Source organism: Arachis hypogaea, chromosome 15 (genome assembly GCF_003086295.3).
Source record: "Arachis hypogaea cultivar Tifrunner chromosome 15, arahy.Tifrunner.gnm2.J5K5, whole genome shotgun sequence".
Taxonomy (NCBI): domain Eukaryota; kingdom Viridiplantae; phylum Streptophyta; class Magnoliopsida; order Fabales; family Fabaceae; genus Arachis; species Arachis hypogaea.
The window spans coordinates 11,707,450-11,718,412 of record NC_092050.1 but is presented as its reverse complement, the minus strand read 5'-3'; the positions used below and the strand labels follow the sequence as shown (position 1 = coordinate 11,718,412).

At 35.8% G+C, this 10,963-nt stretch overlaps 2 protein-coding genes across 4 annotated transcripts; both read right to left on the bottom strand.

Moving 5' to 3' along the window:
- Positions 1 to 1,046: 1,046 nt before the first annotated feature.
- On the bottom strand, positions 1,047 to 1,412 carry LOC112749469 (uncharacterized). Its single transcript, XM_025797718.3, has one exon. It carries the CDS (start codon positions 1,410 to 1,412, stop codon positions 1,047 to 1,049), a length of 366 nt encoding a protein of 121 aa, XP_025653503.1.
- A 1,113-nt stretch (positions 1,413 to 2,525) lies between these two features.
- LOC112749468 (uncharacterized) lies at positions 2,526 to 9,294 on the bottom strand. 3 transcript variants are annotated; one of them, XM_072218592.1, is made up of 9 exons: positions 8,725 to 9,294; positions 5,121 to 8,166; positions 4,983 to 5,046; positions 4,780 to 4,874; positions 4,632 to 4,697; positions 4,453 to 4,542; positions 4,044 to 4,220; positions 3,773 to 3,837; positions 2,526 to 3,337 (listed from the first exon to the last, which is right to left on the bottom strand). In XM_072218592.1, exons 1-8 carry the CDS (start codon positions 9,099 to 9,101, stop codon positions 3,802 to 3,804), a joined length of 3,951 nt encoding a protein of 1,316 aa, XP_072074693.1. In that variant the 5' UTR covers positions 9,102 to 9,294; the 3' UTR covers positions 2,526 to 3,337; positions 3,773 to 3,801. The 3 variants fall into 3 exon arrangements, with proteins under 3 accessions (XP_072074693.1, XP_025653501.1, XP_025653502.1); XM_025797716.3 differs by lacking the exon at positions 2,526 to 3,337 and having other exon boundaries at positions 3,397 to 3,837; XM_025797717.3 differs by lacking the exon at positions 2,526 to 3,337 and having other exon boundaries at positions 3,397 to 3,837; positions 4,983 to 5,037.
- Positions 9,295 to 10,963: the final 1,669 nt, after the last annotated feature.

Genomic DNA, 10,963 nt, shown 5'->3' with positions numbered 1-10,963 from the left:
CGGTGGTGGTGGTGGTGGTGGTGGATGGAATAATATGTACCACTTACATTTTGTTTACCTCTGTCACCGCATCTGGAAAAGCTCAGTCCAACAAAATCCAAAAGGCCCAAAGGGACGAAATTCCGGGTTTATATGAAACAGTGAAAAATCAGAAGCTAAGGGAGTGGATAAACATTTTTTATGGTCGTTAGTAGTTAATTTCCGGTATCCACCGCCGGCCGGTTCTAAGCCAATGACATTCGTCGGCTTAAATAGTATTTCTAGTTATCAAATACGAATCATAATATTTAACAACCACGTTAGATATATACAAAAATCAGCTACCAAACTAATACTCATATCAAAGTCTCGTGGTTGCTCATACTCATTTATTACTTCTTAGTTATATTAATAAACTCTCATGAAGATTTATCGTGAGAATTCAGAATTGTATAATTCAAGAATAGCAGAGCAACTACGCAAATGATAACGATATGTCTCTTGATAGCATTGGTCAGCGATGGCGGCTACCCTGTCTACACAGATTTTTGCATCACCCAGATTGAACAGCCATATTTTACTCAAGCATGATGCTGATAATTAAATATGTTTTTCTCATCTAGTATCATCATATTAACAACTCCATCACCTCAAGTTACCCCCTTAAGCTTGAAATTATTCATTCTTAAATCTTGATTTGAAAGGTATAACATGGATTATCTACTGTGTTAAATATATAACCTATCTATATACCTTTGGTTAACAGTTTTAGGATTATAAAATAAGTAGCTTCATAAAGATGACATCAGTGACCAACTTGATTAAAATTGTTGTTAATTCTATCACATAGAACATATGTAAACTTACATGATCAAAAGCAATTATGAGCATGCATGTCTGCAACTGATTCATATTAACTAACTTGAGGACCAACAACAACAATAATCCCTTATGATTTGCTTTACATCTTCTTAATGTGATTTTTCAATATTTATACAGAGCTAGCAAGGAAGAAACATTAACAATTTAACATACATTTGAATTCAAAAGCCTAGCAAGTTCATGGATCATTTGTAGTAGATAACAGGCTTATTGGAATTGGAATCCCACACACCTCCTTCCTTCATATACTCGAGATACCTGATGAATTCAGGCCTAGCTGTCGTTTTCTTCTTCCGGCGAAGATCGAAGAAGCCGAAGAGTGGATGAGGGTGAGTACTCTTCTGATTACTGCTGGCCTTCTTAGTGGGGTTTCTCTGAAGATTGATGTCACCAATGGTTGTTGAACCAGTCATGGAGGAGTTGAATCCCCTGCTAGAAGGCAAACTTGTGCTCCTCTTCAACTCCTCATTGGAAATTCCATTGGCAGCACCATCTTTCTCTAATTTCTCATACTTTGAAGGGCCTCTCCGAGTGCTAAAGGATCTAAACATGGCTGCTGATTTCCTCCTCTGTGAATACCAAGAATTTGATTGATTAATTAGATATGTATAGATGTGAAAGTAAAAAAAGGGGTGGGTGGGAATTTTGATGGGAATGTAGCACTAACAATAATAATAAATGGGACTATATATTGTTCGAAGAGGTTGTCATGTTTTGATTATTGATTTAATGGTTGCTCTGATATTATCAAAATTCTGGTTTGAAACTTTGAATACAATTATGAGTGATGCAATATCTGTTGACTTTTTGTGCCGTCTCAACAATTCCATCCTTAATTAAATGAAACTTACTGTCAACAATTCAGGATCAACGAAATTCAAAATATTAAATTGTGAATGTGATCATTTAAATTTTCTTTGCTACACCAATCTTGATTTGCTCAGTCAAAGTGCCTCTATGACTCTATCCACATCATTCGTCAATATTTGTGTTAACTATCACATTGGATTCGCAAACTTTTATTGTTTACACAATAAAAACATTGAAGCATTCAAATAAGTTGCCGGATGCTTAAGAAATTAGCCCGAGGGAGTTGACAAGCATGGCATTACAGAAGCTCAGCATTGTGTGAATTCCAAACTAAAACTAGCTTATTTTTAAATGTACTGTTTAGTTTAGCAATTGTCGTCTATCATAAAAATCATGATCTTGGAAGAGTGAAACAAGTAAAATATAAATTCATCCATAAGAAGGCATCACATTGATCCTGCTTCGTGCTTAGACTTTAGATGCCCATAATTGACTTCAATTTGAGGTTTCATCCCTATCCATGAACGACTTTGTTGGATTAAGCATTTGAATAAGCAAAGCTTTTAATTATATTTCAGCATATATTATTTTAGAGGAATGCTACATGACTAACAAATATTATCATTTTTAGCTAACACTTAACCAACAATAATTTGTATACATATTTACCAAAATTTTGTACACAAAAAACATAATTTACATCTATATTTACCAGATTTTACACACAAATCAATACAGTTTACATTCACATTTTTCAGAGTTTGTATACATAGATTAATAAAATTTATTTGTTAAAAATAATTTAGTGTTTGTACTAGTCAAATAATAACAAAAGATACTGAAAATGGCTGACATTCAAAAGTTTCACATATGGTTATTTGTTATTTGTTTATTAAATGAATTATTGGTAGAGACACCAGAATAGTTGTGTGAAAAAGATCAAAATATTAAACAGCGCATTCAATTGCTGACTTATTATATGGAGCGCAGACAATTCAAAGGACGACTTGATTATCCATTTTTCTGAATTTGACAAGCAAATCACGTTGAAGGAATGAAGCAACACTAAAGCTTCGTGTGCATTACATGCGCCATATTTTAATAATCAAACAGAGAGCAAGCTGGAAACCTAGATTGCAGCCACAAAAAGTGATCCCCATACAACTAATCTCACATTACTCGAATGATCCTTTTACCATCGTCATTCTTTTCAGTTCACCACACAGACCACCTTCTAATGTCTGCCACGTAAAATAGTTAAGTGGCTTCCAACTAAAGATTCAAGCGTGGCCACCAGGGTTTTTAACTTTTTATCACTTAACATTCAACAATGTTGTCCATTGGCCTAGTAGTCTAGTAACTGGGACCTGCTCCCTCACATTGTGGACCATAGTTTAGTTTATTGCGGGGTCACCTTCAAGAATATATTTCCCCCTCAACAAATGAAAAAAATCTGTTGTTGCCTTTGCACACCACCTGTCCACTCAATTGCATCTCTTAAAAGTCCCTCACTTAGGATTCACTCATACACATCACATAAACCCAAACAAACTGACACCACTCGGCCCCTCCCTTCAGAGCATGCAACCTTGAGAACACTATGGCATGGTCTTCAAATGGATCATGAATTGTTTGCTAAAATGTGGCTTCAGCGGCATGCTGCCAACTGGTTTTCATGGTGTTTCCATTCATAATAATGGTTAGAACATTAAAGGGATTCCGTAATTTGGTCATAGAGAAGCCAGTATAGGCTCATGATCTATATCTATTTACTTGTGAATTTCTTAAATTTCCATGCAATAGCACACGGGCTAGAATTTCCTTCATACATATAAATACTGAAAACTACGGGTGTGTGTTTGAGTTACGATTTTAGAGAGGAGGGAGAGAAAGGGTTTAGAGGGTAAAAATTTTACTCTTCAAACCCTTTTTTTTTCCCTCTCTAAAATTTTAACTCAATCCTCGGGGAGCATTCTTAAAGAGGATAGGTATTCACAAAAAATGATTACTTAGGTTTAAAAAAGAGGAACTATGCATTCCCTGAAGGAATACTGCCCACCGAGGGAAGGGGAGGGGAAGTATACATGCATGAAAGGAGTACCAAGAAAAGAGCTCTGACTGCCGAGCAAGCTACCGCTCTTCTGAGTTGAATTTGTTCCAAGCATCCTGGAAAGGAAGAAAAGAAAATCCAAAATAAGAGGAATAGGTAATGCACATTAAAAAATTCTTGTCCAATTATTCCGATGTGCAGCTACACATCGTAGAGAATATGATAAAGCCAAACTATCATGTATTATGTATATGCTTCAAATAATAATAATAATAATAATAATAATAATAATAATAAACAGGTATAGATGGCATGGACATACCTTCAAAAGATCAAAGACCTTTTCACATATGTATTTGTGTTGAACACTTGCTCCACGTTGCTGTAATTTGTCAGGATGAACACAAAGGGTAGCCTTCCTATAAGCTTTTTTTACAGCTGCGGAAGTAATGACCTCCGTCAATGGGATTGGCTGCCACCCAGAGTCAGGTCCAAGGATCTGATAAAGAATACAAGTTAGGAAAGGGAACAAGACAGTAGTGTCAAGTGTCTACAGCTTAAAACAATCAAAGTCTAGATTATTCAGAACTAGGATATCTCATGGGATGCTGCCCATTGAAACTCAAAAGGTCCTAAATAAAAAGGACTTAAGAGCATCATGACCAAGCAAACCAAATGACTCAGCCAGAACCTACAAATATTTGCATGTGCATTTGGAATTTTCAACCTACATATTGCAAGGTAGAAAGTAATGCACGCAAGTTCCCTTCTTTTCCACTTGACCACCTCTTTACTTCAGCATCCAGAGTCTCAGCTAGTCTCTGAAAACAGCATCAGACTTAAGTAATCAATGAAACACAATGATAGAAACAATAATTGAGAACCTGGAAATAAAGTGCGACATACTTACATGTCTTTCAGCTTGCTCCTTCTGAGCCAGATGGTCACGCATGTTCTTTTCTGCCAAAGCTTTTGCCTAGAATTTCCATAAAACTCGTGAGCACACCATTGAATGTGAACATTTTATATGTGAATTGTTAAAAGATTGAATATCTTACTGCACGCTCAGCTGTTCGGCGGTGTCTCTCCAGTCTAGATCTACATCTCCGGGCTGATTCACCTTCTACTTCAGATCTCTCGGAAAAGGAGGAAGCTTTAAGCAAAGAACAATTTCTCGTTAAGAGTTTATCGAGCTTCATGTGGTAGAATGTTCAATGAGAATTTATACTAAAGAATGGGAGGAGTTTTGCATTTTACATACCACCATAAAGAGAATATGGATGTCTGGAACCTGCAGATGAGCTGAAGTTTTGAAACTGAGTATCCTGCCATTTGAGTCATCAGAACTTTAGATGGAAATTAAGCAACTTATCTCTAGCAGAATTCTGGGGATACTTACAGAGGGTGAACAGACTTGTGTTCCACAATTTCTCGAAGAAGCAGCATATTGGTCTGATACAGATCTTTGTAACCGTTCTCTGGACTCAAATGCAGCCCTCTCAACTTTTAATTTCTCCTTGGCACGCTCCTGAGCTTCTGCAGTTGCTCGTTCAACAGCAGCCCGTTCTGCTTTCAATCTAGCCTCGGTAGCTACCTTATCAGCGTATGACCAATCCCTGGCCTCAGCACATGCCTTCTCAAGTCTTTCCCTGGCCTCAGCCAATGCCCTTTGTCGAGCTTCCGCAGTTGCTCTCTCAAATGCAGCCCTTTCTGCTCTCTCACAAGCTTCAGCATATGCCCTGTCACGAGCCTCGAAAGTTGCTCTATCAACAGCCATCCTATCTTTTTCTCTTTCCCTTTCCCTCTCAACCTCTAGCATTGCTTTGTCAACAGCCATTCTGTCTTTTTCTCTTTCCCTTTCCCTTTCCCTTTCCCTGTCCTGCTCCTCTTCTATCTTTCTAAGACGGTCTTTTTCTGACTCTCTTTCTCTTCTCATTCTTTCAGCATCCTTTGGTACAGTGGCAGAAGTTTCATTGAGACTTTTTTCTTTTATCTCTGTAGATTGAGCAGTTCCCTGGACATTTACAGCTTCCAGCATTGTGCCACCTTTAGCTGCTGTATTCCTTCCATAATCAGCCTTCATCATGCCATCATCCACCTTTCCTGATGTGGGCCGCAAATCCTGTTTATCACCTAGGATTATTTCAGGCACTCTGACTTTTTTATTTGCCGCTTGATTTTCCACCCTTAGATCTTCCAGTTTAGTCTCTTGACCTTTGCATTCAGATCTTGTTTTTCCAATTTCTTTATCAGCAACAGGTTCTTGAGATACCTTCAGTTTTCCAATATTTTCTAATCGGATGGAAGCTGACTGAGCAGCTAAAAGGTTTTTGCCAATCTCTTCTTCTAATGTCTCATCAGTTGCTTTAGCAATCTTCATGTTGCCCTTTACTTCAATACCCTGCATTTGATCCAAATCTTTGCTGCCAGAGTTGTTATCCTCTCCCATTCCACTAACATCGTTGCCCATATTCTCAAAACGATCTGTGTGATTACCCTCCTCATTTGATACAATTGAACTTCCTTCCCCATCAAATGTCTGGGTTGATGAGCTTTCAAATTCATTTTTCCTTAGAGCCTCGTTCAACATGTCAGCATTCCATTCTTCTCTTGGAGCTTGATGCAGAACATTCTGGGTTCCTTCATTGTCACCAGCTTGTGTATTCCTGTCTCCATACCCATCAAAAGCCTCATTATGTTCCCTTTTGTTTAGATCTCTTTCATATGCTTGCTTTTCCCTCTGCTTAAAATCCTCTTGCAGTCTTATCTCATTAACCTCCATTTCAAATTCTTCTTTAAGTTGCTCTTCATTCTCTTCTAGCTCCACAGAATCTTTCAGTTTTTCCTTATCCCCTGCTTGTCCAAAAACTAAAGCTTCTCTTTGTCTTTTTCCATTTTCTTTGATTTTGTCAGGCTGCTTCTGCGTTTTCACACTCTGACTTTGCTTTTCAGCCTCTTTCAGTTTCTTCTTATTTTCCTCGAGCCTCTCCCCCAACTGGACTTCACTTGATGTTTGTCTATCAACCACTTCCAATTTCTTAATGTGCAATTGTTTTTGCACTTTGTCTCGCATCTTAGGCACATCTTTTAAGCTTCCTGATTGGTCCGCTTCAGTTGCATTCTTCTCAGTTTTTCCATTCTGGGGTGCCACTCTTACACCCTTCTCATTCTCTTCCTGCTCAAATATCTCGGTGACCTTTCCCTTCTTCACCTGTTTGTTTTGGTTGTACTCCTCATTAGATGCTTTAGGTCCCAGAATGTTCTTGTTGGTTTGATCCACCTCTTTTGCAGCATTAAATTTCTGCTCGTATTCCTCCTCTTGATAATATTCCTCAGTTGCTATTACTTTCTTATACCCTTCTTGCATACCAGGTGCTGCCACTATTCCCTTGTGGCTATTGCCATGGATTCTGGTATCTTGCACCAAAATTTTAGTAGGCTTTGTTGGCTGAGTTCTCTTTCGAGATTCATCTGTTCCGACCAATTCAAAAAACTCCGTTTCTTCTTTCCATGTAACATCTCCATTACTTCTATCTGATTCCTGAGATGACCGGGATTCATTTGGATGCTCTTCAGTGAACATGTTTAAAATTCTTTTCCCTTCCATTGTATCTGGAGTTTCGGGGGCGGCCTTCCCTCCTTTCTGTCTTTCATCTGAAGCAGAAAATCTCAATTTGGAAGTTCTCCTATCACAAGTCTCCTGCAATGTCCCATCATTGAAACAATTTGATCTAGTCTTCCTTTCACTATCTTTTACATCATAACTTGATTCTACACGGCTATCATGAGCCCCCTTCTTTCTCTCTTTCATTTCTTTGGCACTCTGGAGTCTTGCTTCACCTTTTTGCGTTGCTTCTTTTGTAGCAGCAGCAGATGCATTTGTATCAACCTCCACATCAAATAAAGGTGGTGAAGTGTCACGCCGTGTCTCTTCAGAAGCAACCTGCCTACTATTTGGATGAAATCCATAAGGGTCCCTATTTTTGGCATCTAGTATAGGAGGTGGACGAGAGGGTGGTGGCACCTGAGATGGCATACTTCTGAGGCTGATATCGGATACAGTTATGAACATCTCGGCGGAATGAGAATCATTGTGAAGATTTACATCACTAAGAAAAGCCCGTTCCCTAGAAGTAAAATTACGTGGACGTGACGTTTTCCTGGGATGGTTAGCCTTCACCTTGTCTGCACCAAATGATGGATCATTCTTATGAAACATTATGGTTTCATCATATACTAGAGTGGAACCAGGAATTTCATGCATCTGAGTCATGTGGCTTTTGCCCTTTGATCTATGTTCAGTGCTTGCACCATTGGCGTTATGATACGAAATGTTGAACTCTGTATCACCATCAACAGACTGGAAATAATCTCTATTTGGCATGGTTTGGTTATTTGCGAAATGGTCTGACTCTCCAGAGAATGAGTCAGTGTCTTCAGGAGTCCTGTAGATGATGAAAGAATATCATAACATTGAAAAAAGATCTTGTACAAAGACAGTCTTCACAACTTTAAAGATATTGAGGTATACTGAAAGAAATTATATATTTGAAGAAAGAATGACTCAATCAAGCACTTTTGACAATATTCACAAAAATAATTCAAAATTACAGCACACGTAATTTGCAGATACCAGAAGTGCATATAAGATAAAATGCAAACAAAATTTAAAAGATTTAAGCAGTTATTGTTCACTATTATAAGCAATAAAAAGATAAAAAGAAGAAAAACTCTTAGTGCCCCCAAAACACCAAAGCAGCGCCAATTTCAACAACAAAGTTTTTCAAGCGCCACAGTTCATTGAATCAAACCACAACAGTGACACCAGTTCTCAAATCAAAGTCACCATAACCAAGTTAAACGTCAGTAACAGAAAGCAACTAAGCTGCTCTATGCCTCAAACAAAAGAAGAAAAACGGATCACGCATTTCAGTGAACATTGAGCACTCAACACGGAGAGAAAGCTAACTTTTAACGGAAACTGATAGGTATAGCATTGATACCATGCTTCGTCAGAAGAAACGCCGTCGAAGCCATTTGGTTGGTGAAACAAGTCCTCGAAGGAAGCCGCAAAATCAAGGGCTCCGAAAACTTCGGTGTAGCTGAAAGCAGAGCTCCGGGGATCAAAGAAGGCGTCGGCCTCGTCGACCGCCGGAAGATCCAGCACGGGGATGGAAGAGGCGCGTGGTGCGTGGAAGCTTCCAAAAATCTCGCTGTAGTCTTCAAAGCGAGGGGATAGGCCCGAAGCGACGAGCTTGGGAGGAGGACCGCCGTAGATGTCGTCGTATAAGGTCTTCCCGGAGAATCCTCCGGCGTTGATCTTGCCGGAGAGAGGAACGGCAGGCTTGTTTGGTTGCCGAGAATGCGCCAACGTTTCCATATTGGGAATGTAGCCTCTTACTTAGGGTTCGCTGTGTTTCTCTTTCTCTCTCTTTAGCGGTTCAGCTTCGGTGAGAGTGCGGACTGCAGAGACTGTTCGGAAAAACAGTGGACGAAGACGAAAGAGAAAATGGGAATACCGAATTAAAAAAACAAAAATATGAAAAGCAGAAGCTACGCGTGAAATGTCGAAAGAAGGCTCCATAATTATTAGGTGACGTTAAAGCGTTGTTTTTTTTTTTTTTTTTCTAAAGCAGAATTAAAACAAATTATTTAATCAAAATTATTTTTATAGAGTAATATCATATTAGTAATTGTTGAAATCAATTTTTAAGAATTTTAAAAATAAATATTTTAATTCTAATAAAATAATATACAAAAATATCTTTAAGATTTTATTCTAACAGGCATAATAATTTTTTATCTATTTTTTAACATAAATAAATATTATTTTTTATATATATTTGTTTTTATTTTTAATTTTATATATAATTTCTCAAATTAATAATTTTTTTAATTGTACACAATTATTAAAATAAATATTAAATTTTATTGAATAATATAAATTTAAAAATAAAAAATATTTTTATTAATCCTAATATATTTTTCTGTTCATAATTATATCATATTTATTAATATTCTTAAATAAATATTTAAAAAATATAATATATATATATATATATAAACTAATTAATTATTGAGTTATTGAAATATAAAATAAACAGTAAATTTAATATACAAATAAAATTAAAAAGTATATATATATATATAGTCACTCAATAATAATAATAAAAATAATAATAATTAAAATTATTAGAGATTATTTTATAAAAATTTTAAAATTAAAGTTATTTGATATTTTTATATTTAATATAATTTAGTTTGTGTAATAACTAAAAATTAAGTTTAATTAAAGTTATTTTTTTATTTTCAGTTGAATCTCAATTTGATTTTTAAATTATTAATTAATTTAAAAAGTTAACTAAATTTTTACTTTATAATTAGACTAACTTAGTATACACATTTATGTGGTAAGTACGTATTATTTTCTTTGATTTATAATGTGTGCAAAAATTATGTTAACAAAAAAAGTGTGTTAAATTTGTATTCTCCATTAGTACATTATGTCAAAAAATAGATGGGACTATTATATCTTACAGAAAAAAAATGTTGGATATTAATTTGTGTATTAATTTTTTTAAAAATTAAAATATTTGCTTTTAAAATCTTTAGAGACTGATTTGAGTAATTATTCTATCGAAAAATAGACTGAGGACTGATTTGTCTACTGGAATAAAATTTTGGGGATATTTTTGTATATTTATTTTCTTTGGAACTAAAATATCCGTTTTTAAAATCTTTTGGCACTAATTTGGGTAATTATTCTAAAATTTATTAACATAGTTTTGTAAAATTAAAAAAATTTTGAGGTGCATTATATATATATGTTTAATATTGAAGACAATTAACTTTATAAAATATCTAATCAACGCTATCAAATTTCTCTGTTTCACAAATTGATTTTACTAAAGTTTCGGAAACGTATTCTTTCTCCCTGTACATAAATTTTGTATGAAAGGATAAATCTATTACCATTTTTCAACTAATGATAAATAAAGTATGTTTTCAAATTATGAAAATTATATTATCTCATAATTTACATGATCAAATAATTGTGTGACCCAAATTTGCAAGTAACCAAATTATTTTGTGACCCAAACAGAATTTGGTGATATTTTCTCAACGAGTATAACGTGTAGCAGCTGGTAGGGCAGGCGGGAATTAGTGGATATTTGCAACGTTAATTAATAAAACGAGAGAGAGAAAGAGATGTCGAGTTGCAAACGTAATTTTATTTGATGC